Here is a 20,309-nt window from a genome sequence, read left to right on the forward strand (position 1 = left end):
GTTGAATCGTAAGTTGAAATTGATAGAACTTATGATAGTCTATAGAACGTAGATAAACGATTTTCATTCATATATGACGGTATGATACAATATCAATTAACTTAAAAATAATCAATACAAACTTTTCAAATGTTCCATAAAATATTAAACACCAAACTGAGAATGGCCATGCATGCACAAACCCTATCAAATGATATCAACCCTAATCCATAATCTTAACAAATGATACACATCTATACGTAGCCATGCAAAGGGCTGCAGCTCAACTACGCATAGTCACACATCCCATACGCGCAAGAGCTTCCTTTGCTGCACTCATTGCCACAACCTCCACAATGCTTCTTATTGAACATCGGATTCACACACCTTCCATTGCAACATATCCTTGAATACTTACATTTATTCCCACACATCCCGCAGTTGTTCCTATCGGTCTCGACATTCACACACTTCTTCTTGCAGCAATCCGGCCCTGGGCTACCCTTGGCTCGACACACTCTTGGATACATGTTGCATGTCAATCGAGCCTTTTGTAGAGATTGGAAGTTAAAGAGAAGGCCACGGAGCGGAGAATTGTCGCTATCTGTTGAAGGAAGATGATCGAAACGCTCGTCGTTGTCTTTGTTGTTTGGTTCAACTTTGGATCCATGGGTTGTGGAATAAGAGATGAGTATCAAAACTATGAGAAGGAATAGCTTTGAGAGCTTCATTTTATGAACACAAAGATATCAAAGAAGAGAAGGGTTTGGGATGGTGAAAATGGATGCATGAAGGACGATATTTATAAGGTGGAATAATAGTGGAATGGTCTAAATCAGCAACTATAAGAAATGGAAGGTAAAACGAGTTAGGTTTTTGACTAAGTTAGAAATTCCAAAGAGTTAGAGATATGTATAGACTTTGGGAGTTTGGAGAAAGGTTTGGTCATGATCCACATTCATATCCCAATTCTTCTTCTCTTCGTGCTAACACGATCTTGTATGTATTAAACAACATAATTATGAGGCGAAGATCAGTTAATAACTAATTAGCAGAGGTGGCAATGTTCGTGTGTTGAACTGGGTCGGGTTGGGATAGTTTTTCAACCAAACCCAGTTGTTCGATCAACCCAAACAACCCGTATTAACCCAACTCAAATCCAACCATAAATTTTTTGGGTTGGGTTGATTCAGATTGTCCGAGTCATTTATTTACTTAAACCCAATCGACCATGGTCGAAATTTTTCGGGTGATCGAATTTTTTTAAATACCCTAGTTTGAGGTAGGGTTAAATGTTGCCATATTGGGATGTGTTATTTAAGGGTCAACGGAAAGGCAATTGGAAAAGCAAAGCATTTAGCTTTTTGATTGACCTTTTAGTTTTATAATGTTTGAAATTTGAGGCAAAGAAACAAGACAATAACTTTTAACGTTGGGTTAATTATGTCTATGGTTTTATGTGTTGTATGCCACGTTTCAACTCAATGCACCTTTTTTCTTTTACTTTTGCATCTAAATGGCCTATTATATTTGGCCCTTTTTGCCTCAAAGTTTGGAGGAGGAGAAGATTTAATACCGATCGTTGTAATAACATAAGCTCACTACTAATAGATATTATCTGTTTTGGCTCGTTACGTAACACCATTATCCTCACGATTTTACCACACCCCTATGAGAAATGTTTCGTTTTCCTCTCTAACTGACGTGAGATCTCACAATCATAAAAAAATGCAAGGTTCAGAAAATTAGTGGTCAAGAAGTCTTGATTTGATTAACACTAAATGATTGAAGGGAACCTACTAATTGGATTTTTAATCGAAGTAAAATTGTTTTGTTTTTTAATTTAGGTTTTTACGGGTTTGAAAGTTCCAATTTCGTGTCCATAGTTTGCTAAGCTTCATCAAAGTCGTCGTAGTTCTAAAAGTTCTATATTTTATCTCTATTGTTTGAGCTTAGCTAGCTTTCGATAGGGTTCAATCTTACCATACATTCGTAAATTTTATTTTACTTACTAAAAAACTCCACGTTTTTCTTACTCTGACCCTAAATCATAAAACAATCAATTAGATATATAGTTACCCATATATCCGTTTCTTTCTCAGCCCTAACTAGTTCAACGGACAAATTTCAACCCATGTATAGGTTGAGTTGAATCGATCGATTTTTTGAGTCATTTAGGTTTCTTAACACGGTTAATTACTTGGTTGTTTGTCCATATAAAACCATGTGATTTCTTGCAAACTTAGAAAAGAAGAGCTTAGAAGGCATAGCAAATAATATAGGTAAGTACATGGAATGAAGGATATATTCAAGAGTTAGGCAATGGGTAGGGCTAAAATTGGTTCTAAAAGCACTTTCATTCTCCAATGGGCTAAGACTCTCTTCATTCAATTCAAATCCAAAACAAACTGCTTCTTCAAGGTTCAAGTTGTAATGCTTTCACCTACGTCTCTCATACACTATCCACCTCTTTTTTCTTTTGTTTTTTTCGGTTTCAGGTATATAAATGAACCGAGACTATGTCTGAATGAGAAGAAAGACTTAAAAAAAATTGAAAGTCACTGTCTATACTAACAAGGTGCACTTTTTTTTTTCGTTGGCTCAATCATAGAAACTTCATAGTGAAGCGTGTTTTACTTGGAGCTATTTTATGTTAGATGACCTCCTAAGATACATGTGAGTGAGGACATACCATACTAAAAATATTTGTGTTGGTATGTGGGGAAAGTTTTTGTTCTTCATAGAGAAGAGTAAGTATCGTGACCGTGTCGTAAAGGAATACTGGAGCTATCAGGTGTCAAATTTTGATTCTAAAACCTTATCTGAATTCTGGGTATGATTCGTTAAACAAGGTTTGATATGAACCAAGAGACATCAATCATACAATATACTTCAATGAAGATGTGAAGAAAAGGTTGTCAAAATTATCAAAATATGTTTCAATTCATGCTACATTGAAGAAGAATAAAGTTTGATTGTTGTAAATTTTGGGTGGGTTATAATTTAGAGTAATTTAGAGTTATTGTATTTTAAGACTTTTTATTTAATTTCGGTTACATTTACATAATGGCTAATTATGGCCATAAAGTATGAATGTTACAACTTTTGGAATGCCTTTAATAGTTTCATTTTGAGGCTATATAAAGCCATGTATGTTGTATTTGTAAGGTAGACTTGGAAAATATAGTAAAAGAAGCATTTGTGCTTTTCTTTAGCCAATGGCTAAGTTTCTTTGCAATTCTATGTAGTTTAGATTGCATGTAGAATCATTCAAGCTCGACATGATCAATCTTGCTTGTGGAGTGATTCGAATCTCAAACAAGTGTTTGAGATATTTGATCAACAAGAGTCATTCAAGCTAGACATGATCGATCTTGCTTGTGGAGTGATTCGAATCTCAATCAAGTGTTCTTGCCTTGAGATATTCGATCAACAAGGTAATCCGAATCTTATTCCCCTTGTAGTTGATTCCTTATCTTATCATTTGGTATCAGAGCTTCAGGCTCAAGATCGGATATATGTTTCCTTTGCGTTTCTTTTCAATTTGATTTTTATTTATTTTCATCTTTTTAGTTTTTAATCGACCCAGAGTTCAAAATTCAATCTTTGCTCTATTTAAAATTTTGAGAGGTGAGAATGAGAGCTTCATTTGTGTAAATGAGTGTAAAAAGAGTGGCCTAAAATTCCTTGAGCATATACTCGTGAGAGAGTGTTGTGAGGTCCTTCGTATTTCCATAACTTATTTTTTGCAGCAAAGTTACACAAATAGATTCGAGGACGAATCCTCTTGAAGAAGTGGAGAATGATATGAACCAAGAGACATCAATCATACAATATACTTCAATGAAGATGTGAAGAAAAGGTTGTCAAAATTATCAAAATATGTTTCAATTCATGCTACATTGAAGAAGAATAAAGTTTGATTGTTGTAAATTTTGGGTGGGTTATAATTTAGAGTAATTTAGAGTTATTGTATTTTAAGACTTTTTATTTAATTTCGGTTACATTTACATAATGGCTAATTATGGCCATAAAGTGTGAATGTTACAACTTTTGGAATGTCTTTAATAGTTTCATTTTGAGGCTATATAAAGCCATGTATGTTGTATTTGTAAGGTAGACTTGGAAAATGTAGTAAAAGAAGCATTTGTGCTTTTCTTTAGCTAATGGCTAAGTTTCTTTGCAATTCTATGTAGTTTAGATTGCATGTAGAATCATTCAAGCTCGACATGATCAATCTTGCTTGTAGAGTGATTCGAATCTCAAACAAGATCAATCTTCTATCCTGTACGATTCATCTTGCTTGAACTAGGTAGGGTTGAACTATTATTCTTTCACAGTAAGGTAAAGCGTCTTCTTCTTGAACCTATTTATTGTTCTCTGATCCCTATGAGTTTCACAATTCCATTGCCTAATTCCATTGCCTGAACCTGAACCTGATTATTCATTCAATCCTGTAAACAAGAAAATGAAAGAGAAGATGAATTACAGGAAGGGAAAACAAATGAAAGAAAGATTTGCTGCTCATGAACCTTATCCTGAACTCCGTAACCTGACGAGTAGAGAATAAATCAGAATCAGAAGAGAATGCAAGAAGAAGAAACCAAACCCTTATACTCAATTACCTTCCCTTCCGTCCCATGAACCTATCGGTCTCACAATTGCATTGCCTGTCCCTGATTGATTGAACAAGGTAAAGCATATTCAATTCATGATCCTGAATTACTTACTGAAGGAACCTTCTTGAACGAGTTTACAGTGTTTAGATATAGTGAAACCGGAACCGGAACCTTCCTTTAGCAATCTCCTGAACCTGAGCCGATATGACCTTATTCATTCAATCCTACACCTGTGGATTCATCTTCTTTTTCGGAAGTCACGACGAAACCGAAAACTTGAACCTGAACATGAGAGTAAATTCCTTGCAGCTCATGAACCTATCCTTATACAGTGAAAGAAGGGAAAGTCAAGACGAAACAAGAATGATCCTNGATATTTGATCAACAAGAATCATTGAAGCTAGACATGATCGATCTTGCTTCTGGAGTGATTCGAATCTCAAACAATGTTCTTGCCTTGAGATATTCGATCAACAAGGTAATCCGAATCTTATTCCCCTTGTAGTTGATTCCTTATCTTATCAAGGTTAAAGGCAACTTGGTTCCTTCGATCGATTGTAGAACTAAAGGACAAATGAAATAAAGATAAGCTCTATTGAAAAGAGAGATGAGACTATAACGTAAGAACACACGAGTTTCTTAGATAACGAAAATATTTGCAACCAAAGCACTTTCAAAGTTGTCCATTTAGTGTTAGAGCAGCTACAGCTTGAGGTACATCTTCCGCTTGGTAGAGCAACCAAGCGAAACTATTCTAACATTGGAGGGCTGTGTGGACTGTTTTGTTGTTATGAGATCTCACATCAGTTGGAGAGGGAAACGAAACATTCCTTAAAAGGGTGTGGGAACTTGTCTTTAGCAGACACGTTTTAAATATGTGAGGTTGACGGCGATACGTAACGAGCCAAAGTGGACAATATCTTGTAGTGGTGGATTTGGGTTGTTAAAAATGGTATCAGAGCCAGACACTGGACGGTGTGCAGCGAAGATGTTGGCCCTCCAGAGAGTAGATTGTGAGATCCCACGTCGGTTGGAAATGTGAACGAAACATCCCTTATAAGGGTGTGGAAACCTCTCCCTAACACACACGTTTTAAAACTGTGAGACTAATGACCATACGTAACAGGCTAAAGCGAACAATATCTATTAGCGGTGGGCTTGAGCTGGTACTGTTTGTGTTGTGCACGTTGTGCCTCTTCCTTGCTGCTCATATCTTTCTGTAGCGCTGTAGTGTCGTCCACGACATTTCGGTCCACTTCTTTGGTTAAGTTAAGGACATCTATCTCCCTCATTTTCTGCCACAAGATGCATCTCATAGTTTCTATCATGGTGAGAAGTTGTTGTTCTAAGGAAATCATCATTTGGTACGATGTATTGGTGTTGATCTCACATGCTAAGAGCCTCCTCAATGATGACGCTCATGAGCCATGATACTAGCAGCTCCAAGCAATTATTGAATAAAAATCCTTAAAATGGATTGGATTGATTCCAAAATATCTAAAATATTTATCGTCGGTAAGTTTTACGGTTTTAAAACGCGTCTACTAAAAAGAGTTTTCCACACTATTATAAGGATGTTACGTATCGTCGTCAATCGTCAACCTTGGCCGTTTTAAAATACATCTACTTGATAGAGGTTTCCACACCTTCATAAGGAATGTTACGTTCTCTTCTCCAACTGATGTGAGACCTCACAATCCACCCACCGTATGAATGTTCTGTTCTCCTCTCCAACTGATATGGGATATCATAATCCACCCCTTATAAGGAATGTTTCGTTTCCCTCTCCAACCAATGTTAGATTTCATAATCCACCCCCCTTAGAGGCCCAGCTGTTGTGCGTAATGCCACAACCAAAAAGCTGATACCCAATTGTTGTAGCGGAAGCTGATACCCATGCTATGATACTAATTGTTGTACGCAAAGCTCTTGTACCGCCTGTTGTGTTGTACATGCCACAACTTTCAATGCTCTAATACCACCTGTTATGCGTCGTAATGCCACAACCTTTAATACTCTGATACCACTTGTTGTATCTAGATGTCACAACCAAAATGCTCTAATACCACTTGTTGTGTCGAAATGCCACAACCATTAAAATGGTCTGATATCCAATTGTTGTAGCAGAATGTCACAACAAAAAATGTTATGATATCCAATTGTTGTAGCGGAAACGGAAGCAAAATCGATCACACTCACACACTCACAAGCAGAAATTAAACAAAGAGACACAAAGATATGGCTATCAGTCTCACGACTTTAAAACGTGTCTACTAGAGAGAAGTTTCCATACCCTTATAAAAACAATGCTCCATTCTCCTCTCCAACCGATGTGAAATCTCACACACTTTTAATCCACAGTCGAATTTGGGTAGAAGAAGAAGAAAGACGTCGGTGGAGTGTTCATAAGAAACTTAAACGTGCCTATCCATCACCTTTTCTAGGAAGGCTCAAGCAAAACATGAATCATATCAACATGGAGATAATAATTCATACACGGTTGGATCATCCTTACTTTCTAGCCACAATAAATGCCTAATTAATCAGTGATAGTCAATGCTGGCGGGCAGCTACAAAGTCAGCATCCCCCACAAATATCGTCCTTTTTTTTTTGGATAATCTCAAATTCATTACCAAATATCCTATTCCTAACTTTCCTTTCGAACTCTGTATTGTGGAAATATCTCTCTAGTAGACGTTTTTTAAAAATCAGAGAAGTACGAAAGGAAAAGCTCAAAGAAAATAATATCTACTAGTAATGGACGGGGGATTGTGAGATACTAGAAACATTCCTTATAAGGGTGTGGAATCCTAGACGCGTTTCAAAAACCTTGAGGGAAGCCCAAATGATAATATCTGCTAGTAGTGAACTTGAACTGTTACACCCGCTCTCTAAACTGTCGCGACCGGTCACTGCCAAAAGAAATGCAGTCCCTTAAGGTATACGTAAACAGAGCAATCTTTCATGGTGAGATATTTGTCACTTTGGTTATGTTAAGGCTAATGAATCCAAACCCATTTGAAGCTGACAAGGAAAAGTTGTCACGGACAAGTTGACATGTGGACGAACTCGCCTGCTCTTTTTGAATGTTTGATGCATTAAATGCTTTCACATTCAACACTTCTTGTTCTTCAATGGCTGCCTTTAAAAATATCTAATCTTCTGCGCTTTTCAGCTCAAAAGTTTTCAATCATCTTCTTCCTCTTCTTCTGACAGATTCTTCTCCATGGTTGTCCCTTCTCTGTCTCTGTCTCTTGTTCTGTGCTGTGTCTTTCTCTCTCTTTCTCTGACATGTTCTTGAATGTCTTGTAGGCTGCTCAAACACTTGATGGTATTGCTTATGAAGAGGTTAGCCCTTAAGTTTGTTGTTGTTTTTTGTGTTAAGATTAGGATGTTTATTGGTTTACGGGTTTTGTGAAAGTACATATCGGTTGGAGAGTGGAACGAAGCATTACTTATAAGGGTGTGGAGACCTCTCCCTAGTGAAAACGTTTTAAAGCAGGAGGCTGATAATATCGGTTGGAGAGGGGAACGAAGCATTCTTTACAAGGGTGTCATTTTAAAACCGTGAGGCTGATGATATCAGTTGGAGAGGGGAATAAAACATTCTTTATAAGGGTGTAGAAATTTCTTCCTAACAGACACGTTTTTAAAACTGTGAGGTTGATGGTGTCGGTTGAAAAGGGGAACGAAACATTCCTTATAAGGGTGTGAAAACTTCTCTCTAACAGCCGCGTTTTGAAATCGTGAGGTTGACGACTATACGTAACGGGCCAAAACGGATAACTTGTGAGGCTCACGGCTCGGTTGGGAAAGGGAACGAAACGTTCGTAATAACAGTGTGGAGAGCTCCCCCTAGCCGACGTCTTTTAAAACTGTGAGGCTGACGACATTGGTTGGAGAGAGGAACAAAGCATTTCTTATTAAGATGTAGAAACCTCTCCCTAACAGATGCATTTTAAAATCGTGAAGCTTACGGCTATACGTAACGGGCCAAAACTGACAATCCATGAGGCTGGTAGTGTCGGATGGAGAGGAAAACGAAACATTCTTTATAAAGGTGTGGAAACCTCTCCCTAATAGACATATTTTAAAATCGTAAGACTAACGGTGATACCTAAAGGGCCAAAACAGACGATATCTACCAACGGTGGACTTTGAATACATAACCGGCCAAAACAGACAATATCTATTAGCTGTGTGTTTGGGTTGTGGTAGTTTTCGGGTTAAATTTTGGCTTGGATTTGCAGGAATATATATTGAACACACGAGGGTTGAAGCTTTTCACGTGCAAATGGGTTCCAAAGAATCAGGAACCAAAGGGTTTGATCTTCATCTGTCATGGCTACGCAATGGAATGCAGCATCACCATGAACAGTAACAACTCATAAACTTATCTCCTTCCACAAAACACCCAAAAACTGAGACTAAATTATAAACTTCAATTTGAATCATAGGCACCGCAGTTCGTCTGGCAAAGGCAGGTTTTGCAGTTCATGGGATCGATTACGAAGGCCATGGAAAGTCAGACGGCTTACAAGGCTACATTACAAGCTTTGATCATGTAGTGGATGATTGCTCCAATCACTTCACAGCCATTTCTGGTCTCTTCTTCATCCAAAATCTTCCATCTTTATGATTTTAATCCAAAATTATCATATGGGTTTCATTAAAAACATGTTTTTGAATGCTCAGAAATGAAAGAGAACAAGATGAAAATGAGATATCTATTAGGGGAGTCCATGGGAGGTGCAGTGGCTCTGTTTTTGCACAGAAAGAAACCAGATTATTGGGATGGTGCTGTCTTGGTTGCACCTATGTGTAAGGTATGAACATTCTTTTTCTCATTCAAAATTAGCTGAATTTATGTTTAGAACTTTGAATGATTCTTGAATTTAAAGGTAAGAAATTCCCCTGTTTTTGAAAATTCCCCTGTTTTTGGTAGATAGCAGAGGATGTAAAGCCAAGCCCAATAGTTGTAAGTATATTGACAAAGCTTTGCAATTTGATACCCACATGGAAGATAATCCCAACCCAAGATATCATTGATGTTGCCTTCAAAGCTCCTGAGATCCGACATCAGGTAATATTTCTTAATCTCCTCTGTTTTTTTAGCACATAAGTGTTATGTGATGTCCCACGTCGGTTGGGGAGGAGAACGAAACACCCTTTAGAAAGGTGTGGAAACCTCTCCCTAACAGACCCGTTTTAGAGCCTTGAGGAAAAACTCGAAAGGAGAAGTTCAAATAAGACAATATCTACTGGCGGTGGGTCTGGGTCCGTTACATGTTCATTAGAACTCAAGCATGTTAATCCACCAACAGATAAGAACCAATCCTTACTGCTACAAAGGACGGCCTCGCTTGAACACTGGCCATGAACTTCTCAGAATCAGCTTAGATCTCGAGCAACGACTCGAAGAGGTTCGCCATTTTTCATTGTTTTAATTGATCATTTAAGCTTTTGGGTTCAGTGGTGGTTTAACGATTGATATGTTATGAATAAGTAGGTTTCGTTTCCGTTCATGATTCTCCATGGGGAAGCCGATCGAGTGACCGATATATCGGTGAGCGAGCAACTCCACGAGAAGGCGTCGAGCTGGGACAAGAGCTTGAAGAAATATCCAGAGATGTGGCATGGATTGCTGTATGGAGAGACAGTTGAAAACATTGATATTGTGTTTGCAGACATAATTGGTTGGTTGGATGAAAGATGTGCTTTGGGAAATTCAAGGATTGAACAACAGCTCAAGACTGAATGTGATGATCTTCAATTCAAATCAAATGATTTATAAATGTTTTATGTTAGTGTATATGTTGTGATTTATAAATGGCGAACATTTGCATGCGATACAACAACGTCTCGTCTCATTTCATTGTCATATTGGCTCTCAACAACATGATTCATGCATCGTAATGTCGTCTCCATGTCTCGGGGCATATCAACCATCTTGGCTTGTTCAAACACATCTATCGGAAACTGACTCATGTGTTGTCATCTCATTAAGACATCCCGAACATCTATCCATCCTGGTTCGGACTCTCCTATGTCCATGTTAAACCATTTATGGCATAAGTTTCAGATGGGATTACATAATCCAACTTCCAACACATGAGCTGGAGTGCAATATCGATACACCCTTGTCTTCGGTATTGTCCTTGAAAGACCCATTTCAAAGGAAGTTGCCTGAACTACTCGTCTCAAAAACGCTTTTAATCTAATTTTTATTAAAAAGATTTAGAATATCTATTAGATAGGATTATCTAGGCTTGGACGTTTCAAGTAGTTGTTAAGGATCACGATATGCAACTTGAAAATGGCTGTTTCGTTATAATTCATTGAAAACGAAGGTCAAGTTGATGCAACTTTAATTAATATTTAATTTTATATTTAATATTTTTTCTTTTTTTTTTCATGTATAATAATTTAGTAGGTTACCCTTTGTTTTCCAATTTAATATTTTTTTATTGGACTTACGGTTCAAAAGTCAACATAACTGTTACTTGAAATGACGTGACTTTGACTTGAAACATTATATGAATTATTTAAGTTTCATCGTAAAGTTATGTTCTTTCTCTGACTAATTATAATAGTCTAAGTTCACTGCTAATAGATATTATCTATTTTGGTCTGTTACGTATCGCTGTTAGTCTTACAATTTTAAAACGCATTTATTAGGGAAAGGTTTTCATACTCTTACAAGGAATGTTTTGTTCCCCTCTACAACCGATGTGGGACCTCACATTAACCAACATGAGACTCTAACAATCCTCAAGAACTTACGGTAAATTTGATATTAATGTTTAGGTAAACGATTATCAATATTAATTAAGAAAGAAATGAAATAGAACGTGACGTAACAACCTAAGTCCACTGCTAGTAGATATTGTCCACTTTGATTCGTTACGTATCGTCGTCCACCTCACAGTTATAAAACGTGTCTGCTTTGTTCCCCTCTCCAACCAATGTGAGATCTCACAATCCACCCCCTTGGAGACCCAACATCCTCGCTGGCACATCGCACGATGTCTGACTCGTGTAACAACCTAAGCCCACCACTAACAAATATTGTCCACTTTGGCTCGTTACATATCGTCGTCAACCTCACGATTATAAAACATGTCTGCTTCGTTCCCCTCTCCAACCAATGTGAGATCTCACAATCCACTCCCTTGGGGGCCTAACATCCTCGCTGGCACATCGCACGATGTCTGACTCGTGTAACAGCCCAAGCCCACCGCTAGCAAATATTGTCCGTTTTGGCTCGTTACGCCTCACTATCAGCCTCACGATTTTAAAACGTGTCTACTTCGTTCCCCTCTCCAACCAACATGGGATCTCACAATCCACCTCCTTAGGGGTCCAGCGTCCTCACTAGCACACTACTTGATATTTGGCTCTATACCGGTTGTAACAGTCCAAACCTACCTCTAGCATATAATGTCCATTTTGGCCCATCACATATCGTTGTCAGCCTCACGATTTGAAAACGTGTCTACTAGGAAGAGGTTCACATAACGTTTTTCGAATAACTTTTTGACCGTATACCGATTAATAGTTTTGTTGAAATGGTTTAGGTAATTCAACTAAATCACATTAGGGGGAAAAAAACATAAAAAAAACAACCAACTCCATCTTATCCACTTCATTTACATTCTAAACTTCATATATATAACCATTCTCTCTCATATCATTTCCCCTAAACCCTAAATTAATGGCCAAACTTCCACTCTCTCTCTTCCTCTTTCTCACAGCTCTATCCTCTGCTGACTCAGCAACAACCCTCCACCTGTCGGCCCCACAATCTCCTACTCCTACACTGTCTTTCTTCATGCATGATATTATGGGTGGATCACACCCATCAGCAAGAACGGTCACCGGAGCAACACCCAAGTCCAAGGCGGCGGAGCCCTCCTCCGGCCTCCCATTCTCCAAGCCCAAAAACAACAATTTCCCTATCCCCGGCGGTGTCCCGCTGATAACCACCATCAAGAAGCCGGAGTTTGTCGTGTTTGGGTCGCTCACGGCCATCGACGACGAGGTGACTGACGGTGAGGAGCTGGGATCGGCTGTTGTTGGTAGAGCTCAAGGCTTCTACTTTGTTAGCAGCTTGGATGGTTCTAGCCATACCGTTGCATTCACGGTGATCTTACGTAGACATAACGACGACGACGATGACCAGGACACAATAAGCTTCTTTGGGGTCCACCGGAGAGGGTCGCCGGAGTCCCCAATTGCGGTGGTTGGTGGGACCGGAAAGTATGAGAAGGCTGGTGGGTTTGCGGTGATTGAGAACCTCCGCCGTCGGGAGAGTCAACATTTGACCGACGGAGTGGATACAATTGTCCACGTCAGCGTTTACCTCTCTAATTAACTAAGTCCACAACATTAGATTGAAAGTCAACTAATCTTAAACAATTTGTCAACATGTTTTAATTTTGTATTATTATTATTATTATTATTATTATGTTACTATACATAAATTATATTATACTAAATTTATTAAAGTTTTTTTTTTTAATGGGATTTTCATTTTTAAATTTTAAATTTGTATGAATACATTAGAAATAGGGCCAATTAAGTTTGCCTATGTTAAGCCAAAATACAAAAATGGGCCAAAAAACCTAAAAGCGTGCGTCGGATATAGTTGGGTCGAGTTGAATAAGGTTCAGTCTAGATGGGTCGAGCACATGTGGCTATGGACATGGTGGACCTATGGCCTAATGAAGCTTTCCGCTTCTTGGTTCATCTTTTTACTAAACTTATTGGGAAGAAGGAAAAGAAATCTCGAGGTCAATGCTCATATAAAAAGATTATAAAATTGTCGTTTAAAGTGGCTTAAATCATATTCTATAGGTTAAGACGCTGTTGTTTTGTTAGACAACGTTTTTTTTCCAGAAAAATACAAATTTACTACTGAAAACATTAAGAGTTCGTGGAACACGCAAAACTTTATCAGCCCTTGACATATAAACAATAAAATTTGTCCTTAACGAGATGGTAATTTCATACAAGTGTTCCATGACTGTCGTCAGCACGTGTCGTGAGATATTTGGTCAAGTCTTATACCGAGCAAAACCCTAATTTTATGTTGCTTAAAATTGATCTAGTTGAAAAGTGATAGTTTTTGAAAAGAAGCAAGAAATGCATCGATGAATCACATGATTTCGTTGCAAAGAACGAGAGACGAGATAACAATAAATGTAAAGGAGATAATAATGGAGACAGTAATTGTTTTAAACATGGAGCAATTTGTTAAGATCGAGAGACGAGATAACAATAAGGTAGTGTCGGTCGAACATTGAACGCTTCACCTATTTTTAGTCTATGGTTTTATTTAATTTTAAACTCCAAAATATTATTTCTAATTTTATATACATTTTAGAATTTAGATAGAATTTTAAATATTTATTAAAATAGTTTTAAAAAAGGACAATATATGTCACACACGGTGGAGCCGGAAAATGCCACGAAAGTCATAAGTGGATGCTGACGTGTACTAAGCAACAAAAAAAAAAAGTAAAAAAGCAAAAAAAAAAAAACAAATATATAATTTTTATTGCTTTAAAAAAGAAATCACAAATTATTAATCCACGTTTTAAAAATTAATAAAATCATAACTTAATTATAATTTGCAATTTTTGTTGTTAATACCTAAATTTATCATTTTTAAATGAGTGGGATATGACGTGGAAAGTCGAGTTCCAGCTGAACGGCAATCATTTACAAGTCCTTGACACTTGGCTAATCACTTTTCGCCACGTGTTACTTCAAACGTGGGCGAGGTCTACCTCTACTTTATCCCATCCCAATACACCACACCACGTGAGACACATTCCATCGTCAATTAATTCAATTATAAATAAATTAAATATTATTTTTATAAATTAACATGAATTTTTTCGATATGCAAAATTTATAAAATTTAATAAAGTATTAATTTAATTATTATAATTAAAATTTAGGTCAATAATTAGCGTGAAAAGAATGAGATGACCTTTTCTTTTTGTTCGTGAAGTGTAGCCACATCTTTAAAAGTTTGAATGTGAAATCTTTAAAGACGATGAAAATGAGATGATTTTTTTCATCGACAAATTGTATCCATATTCTTGAAATAAAAATCCATGTATTGTGTGTAAATTTACGTTTAAATTTGTAAAAGTGGACCGAGTTGATCGCTTATTAAAAGTATAAGAACTCAAATGAGCATTTTTGTAACAGTCCAAGCCCACTCCTAGTAAATGTGGTATGTTTCGGCCTATTACGTATAAAATGGGTCAATTAGGGATAGGTTTCCATGCTCTTGGAAGGAATACTTTGTTTCCTCTCTAACCGATGTGAAATCTCACCATCCACCTCATTGAGGGCCTAGTATTCTCGCTGGCACACCGCTCGGTGCCTAGCTACTCTAATACCGTTTGTAACCGTCCAAGCCCACTGCTAGCAGATATTGTCCACTTTGGTCCATTACATATCTTCGTCAACCTCACGATTTTAAATGTGTATACTAAGGAGAGGCTTCCACCCCTTTATAATGAATATTTGTTCCCATCAACGTATAGAATTTACGTTTTATTTTCACAAGCATCTGTATCAAGAAATTAATCCCACAATCCCCATAGGCTCTAAAAAGTTTAGAAACACTATTAAACATGAATGCATTTATCTTTACTCCAGTCTTGCATGCTCTAAAAGTTTAGAAACGCTATTAAACATGAATGCATCTATTCTTACTTCAGTTTCGTAGGCTCTAAAAATTTAGAGACGCTATTAAACATGAATGCATCTACACTAACTTCAGTCTCGTAGGGTCTACTATTAACACAACATTGGAGGTTTTCTACCGTGGTAGCTGTTTGGTGGGTCAGAATTGAAAAGAGAAACATAAGGTGTTGGATCAATGGATGATTATGGATGAAATGCAATGCACACACCGCTTTCAGCTCTTTTTTATAACACATTAAAAGCTTGAACTTCAGACATTAACTTACCTTAGTTTCGCCATTTTCTCCTTCTTTGAGCTCAGGAGAATGAACAGCACAAAAGAAGTGGAAATTGTGGCTTCAATTCCAGGGAAGGAGAGTGAAAAAGACCCAGAAGCTGGTTCCAATTCGATTGATTCTCGAGCCAAATTTAGCCTACAAGAACAAGAACAAGAACAAGAACGTAAACTTGAACATGGTTCTTCGTTGAGTGAGAAAGTCGAGGTGGTTGTCGAACGCAACCTCATTCTTGCAGCGTCTATCGGTGACGACTTTCAATTGGAAGTCACTGCCGATCAGATCAATAGCCACTGCGCCACGGCCGACACCCAAACCGTGGACATTGAAGAACCCCTTGATGAAGAAACTAAACAGTTGAGGACAAGTAAGTGATTTTAGCTCAGTTTTTTTTTTAAATTATTTTTATTGAAATTGATTATGACTATTTAAAAATATCTTTCCAAGTAGTTTTAAATTCATGAAAAGGTAAAATAAATTGAAAAAATATATTTAATAAATACTGTGAGATCGTGTCTGGAACTAAGTGTTCGGAAAAGCCTAGAAAGGACAATATCTACTCGATGAACTTAGGTTGTTACAAATGGTATCAGAATCAAACACCGGATTATGTGTCAGCAAGGAGGCTGAGCCTCGAAAGGGAATGGATGGGGGGCGCACATCAATTGGAGAAGGGAACGAGTGCCAGCGATGACGCTGAGCCCTGAATGGAGGTGGACATGAGGTGGTGTGTCAGCAAGGATATTGAGCCTCGAAGGGAGGTGGATTGGGGGGTTCCACATTGATTGGAGAAAGAAATGAATGTCAGCGAGGATGCTGGGCTCCGAAGGGGGGTGAATTGTGAGAGAGCCAGACATTCCTTAGCGAAGAGAGAAGGGAACGTGTGTTAGCAAAGACGTTGTTGAGCCTCGAACGAAACCACTTACCTACAAAAAAAAAAAAAAAAAAAAAAAAAAAAAAAAAAAANAAAAAAAAAAAAAAAAAAAAAAAAAAAAAAAAAACCCTTAAACTTAAATTATCAAAATGGTTGTAAAGATTAAAACTTTGAATGATGAAAATTTGAGTTTAGGATCAAAAATGAAATTTTGTTGTTCCATATTCATTTGGGTCATTGAATCAGCTGCCAAAAAAATCAGCCTATATCACGCTGCACTCAAGGGAGATTGGGAGAAGGCTCAATCCATTCTAGGCGCGGACCCTTCATGGGCTGTAAGCAACTACATAACGCGAGACAACGAGACAGCTCTTCACATTGCTGCTGGGGCCAAGCACGTCGATTTCGTAGAGCAATTGATCAACATAATGACCCCAGACGACATGACTATGGTAAACACTCATGGAAACACTGCCCTTTGCTTTGCTGCAACCTCAGGTGTTGTAAGAATCGCTGAACTTATGGTGCAAAAGAACAAAGATCTTCCCCTTATTCGTGGATTTGGCAATGCCACTCCCCTGTTCATGGCTATATCGTATCAACGCAAGCAAATGGCTTCTTATCTGTTCTCTGTTACTGATCGAAAGCAGCTGAGCTCTCAAGACCAGATTGAGCTTCTTATTGCTACCATTCATAGTGATTTTTATGGTAAATTAACTGAACTTGTGTCTTATGTGTTCTAGCTTGTTCTTACTTTGTGTTTGGATTATGTTCTCTGTTTGTAGATATAAGTTTGGAGATTCTGGAAAGGAACCCTAAGTTAGCGATTATGAGAGACACTAAGAATAATAATGAGACGGCGTTGCATGTCTTGGCAAGGAAACCATCTGCCATTAGTAGCAGATCAGAGATGAGTGTTTGGAAGAAGCGTATCAACTCATGTTAGTTTTCATTGTTTCTCGCTCAAGCTCACCGCTAGCCGATATTGTTCTCTTTGGACTTTTCTTTTTGGACTTTTCTTTTTGGACTCTCTTTCAAGGCTTTCAAAACGCATTGGGTAAGGGAGTTTTCCACACCCTTACAAAGAATGTTTCGTTCTCCTCCCCAACCGATGTTGGATGTCACAATCCCCAACCACTTGTACTCGTTCCTCTCTTCAATTGATGTGGGATCTCACAATCCACCCACCTTTGGGGCCCAGCGTCCTTGCTAGCACTCATTCCTCTCTCCAATCAAAAGGGGTGGACACCGGGCGGTGTACCAGTGAGGACGCAAAGGAGGTATACACTAGGCCGTGTACCAACGAGGACGTTAGCCTCGAAGGGGGTAGATACTAGGCGCCAGCGAGGACACTGGCCCCAAAGGGGGTAACACTTGGCGGTGTGCCAAAGAGGACGCTGGGCCCCGAATAGGGTAGACATTGGGCGGTGTGCCAGAGAGAACGCTGGTCTCCGAAGGGGGTAGACACTGGACGATGTGCTAGCGAGGACGCTAGGCCGCGAAAGGGGTAGCACCGTGCAGTGTGCCAGCAAGGACACTGAGCCGCCAAGGGGGTAGATATCGGGCGGTGTGCCAGTGAGGACGCTGGGCCCCAAAAGGGGTAGACATTGAATGGTGTGTCAAAGAGGACATTGGGCCCCGAAGGGGGTAACACTAGGCAGTGTGTCAGAGAGAAAGCTGGGCCCTGAAGGGGGTAGACACTGGCGGTGTGCTAGAGAGAACGCTAGGCCCCGAAGGAGGTAGATACTGGGAGGTGTGCCAGTGAGGACGCTAAGCCGAAAAGGGGGTAGACACCAGGCGGTGTGCCAGCGAGGACATTGAGCCCCAAAGAGGGTAGATATCGAGCAGTGTGCCAAAGAAAACGCTGGGCCCCAAAGGGGGTAGACACTAGGCGATGTGCTAGCAAGGACGCTAGGTCCCAAACGGAGGTGGATTATGAGATCCCACATCGATTGGAGAGAGAAATGAGTGCTAGCGAAGACGTTGGGCCCGAAGGTGGGTGGATTGAAAGATCTCACATCAATTGGAGAGAGGAACGAGTGCCAGTGAGGATGCTAGGCTTCATAGGTGGGTGGATTGTGAGATCCCACGTCGATTGGAGAGCAGAACGAAACATTCTTTATAAGGGTGTGCAAACCTCTCCTAGCACACGCGTTTTAAAAACTGAATGGAAGACCAAAAGGGAAAGTCCAAACAGAACAATATCGGCTAGTGGTGGACTTGAACCGTTACAATTTGATTGCGTCTAAGAACATATTGGTTGAATCTTGCTTTCATATTTTGACTAAAGGGACAAGAGGAATCTACGAGAAAGAAGTGATGAAGACACTAGCTCATCAACTAGTTAGATCACTATGGGGACATGTCCTGCGAGAATTACCCGAAAAAAAGATGTTAAAGTTCATCAAACATCCCACAATACTCTTACACGATGCAGCAAGAGCAGGCAACGTCGAGTTTCTAATCCTCCTCATTCGATCATACCCAAACATCGCATGGGAAGATGATGAAAATGGCCAGAATGTCTTTCACGTAGCCGTGGAAAATCGCCTCGAGAATGTGTTCAGCCTAATCCACGAGATAAGTGGCCTCAAAGACTTCTCAGCAAAGTACAGAACAACAGGTCAAGAAAAGTACAACATGCTTCATTTAGCTGCAAAACTCGCCGCTCCAAACCATCTCAACAGAGTCTCAGGAGCAGCCCTTCAAATGCAACGTGAGTTACTTTGGTTCAAAGAAGTAGAAAAGATCGTGTTACCATCCCAACGTGAAGCCAAATGTGAGTTTGAGTCTCTTAAGTTAATACCAAGTGAGTTATTCACTAAAGAACATAAAGATCTTCGTAAAGAAGGTGAAGAATGGATGAAGAACACAGCAAATTCTTGTATGCTTGTCTCAACTTTGATAGCTACTGTTGTTTTTGCTGCTGCTTTCACAGTTCCTGGTGGCAATGATGATAAAGGCACCCCTGTTTTTCAACGTGAGTTTTGGTTCACTATATTTGTGATATCAGATGCATTTGCGTTGGTATCATCTTCAACTTCTATTCTTATGTTCTTATCGATTTTGACATCACGTTATGCGGAAGATGATTTCTTGCACTCATTGCCGTCTAAGCTGCTGTTTGGAATAGCGTCGCTGTTCATATCAATTGTGTGCATGGTTATAGCGTTTAGTGCGACATTCTTTATGCTCTATGATGGGACCAATGTGTGGATACCAACCACTGTGACAGCAATAGCTATTGTGCCAATTAGCTGCTTCTTTGCGCTTCAATTTGGACTGTGGATGGATACGTTTTACAACACTTACTTGTCTAGACTTCTGTTCAAACCCCATCAACGTAAGTTGTTCTCATCCTCTGCTTCTCTTGCTGTTGAGTTGTTTCGTGAGCTTAAGAAAAGGAGAAGTGAGAGGAAATACTATCGGTGGGAACATTAGTACTAGGATGTTTCTGTGTTCGTTTCTTTGTTTGAAGTATGAATGGTACGTGTTCTATGGTGTTTGTATGTGTTGTTGGTTGTGATTGTTTACTTGTTTGTTTGTTATGTTGTAACTATGTTATGTTATGGAATATCTTGTTGACATGTTGTGTTGTTGATAACTGTGCTATGTTATGAAAGTGTGGTATCGTGTTGTATATTATGGAATGATGCAAAATGATTATGTTATGTATGAAATGAACCAAGATTTATCTTGTATCATGGATATATGTCATGATTTTAAACTATGAGGACTTCAAGCTTGTGTATGTTCATGTGCATTGGGATACTTTACTGTTATGATTAGTACGGGTGTGTACAGGATGATGTTATGATACGGTATTATGTATATCA

General features: G+C 38.8%; 3 protein-coding genes across 4 annotated transcripts; all 3 read left to right on the plus strand.

Annotated features, from left to right (window-relative positions):
* The first annotated feature begins 7,729 nt into the window (after window positions 1-7,729).
* On the plus strand, window positions 7,730-10,457 carry LOC111802541 (caffeoylshikimate esterase-like). The gene is made up of 8 exons (XM_023686948.1): window positions 7,730-7,828; window positions 7,912-7,947; window positions 8,850-8,976; window positions 9,057-9,203; window positions 9,295-9,425; window positions 9,545-9,682; window positions 9,924-10,022; window positions 10,109-10,457. Exons 1-8 carry the CDS (start codon window positions 7,826-7,828, stop codon window positions 10,391-10,393), a joined length of 966 nt encoding a protein of 321 aa, XP_023542716.1. The 5' UTR covers window positions 7,730-7,825; the 3' UTR covers window positions 10,394-10,457.
* Window positions 10,458-12,313: 1,856 nt separating this feature from the next.
* Window positions 12,314-12,973, plus strand: LOC111802157 (dirigent protein 24-like). The gene has a single exon (XM_023686421.1). It carries the CDS (start codon window positions 12,314-12,316, stop codon window positions 12,971-12,973), a length of 660 nt encoding a protein of 219 aa, XP_023542189.1.
* Window positions 12,974-15,500: 2,527 nt separating this feature from the next.
* On the plus strand, window positions 15,501-20,118 carry LOC111802454 (ankyrin repeat-containing protein NPR4-like). 2 transcript variants are annotated; one of them, XM_023686830.1, is made up of 5 exons: window positions 15,501-15,966; window positions 16,720-17,181; window positions 17,259-17,414; window positions 18,764-19,252; window positions 19,412-20,118. In XM_023686830.1, the coding sequence occupies exons 1-5, from the start codon at window positions 15,630-15,632 to the stop codon at window positions 19,912-19,914; spliced, it is 1,947 nt and encodes a 648-aa protein (XP_023542598.1). In that variant the 5' UTR covers window positions 15,501-15,629; the 3' UTR covers window positions 19,915-20,118. The 2 variants fall into 2 exon arrangements, with proteins under 2 accessions (XP_023542598.1, XP_023542597.1); XM_023686829.1 differs by having other exon boundaries at window positions 15,504-15,966; window positions 18,764-20,118.
* The last annotated feature ends 191 nt before the right edge of the window (window positions 20,119-20,309 follow it).

This window comes from Cucurbita pepo, chromosome LG09 (assembly GCF_002806865.2).
Source record: "Cucurbita pepo subsp. pepo cultivar mu-cu-16 chromosome LG09, ASM280686v2, whole genome shotgun sequence".
NCBI classification, from domain to species: domain Eukaryota; kingdom Viridiplantae; phylum Streptophyta; class Magnoliopsida; order Cucurbitales; family Cucurbitaceae; genus Cucurbita; species Cucurbita pepo.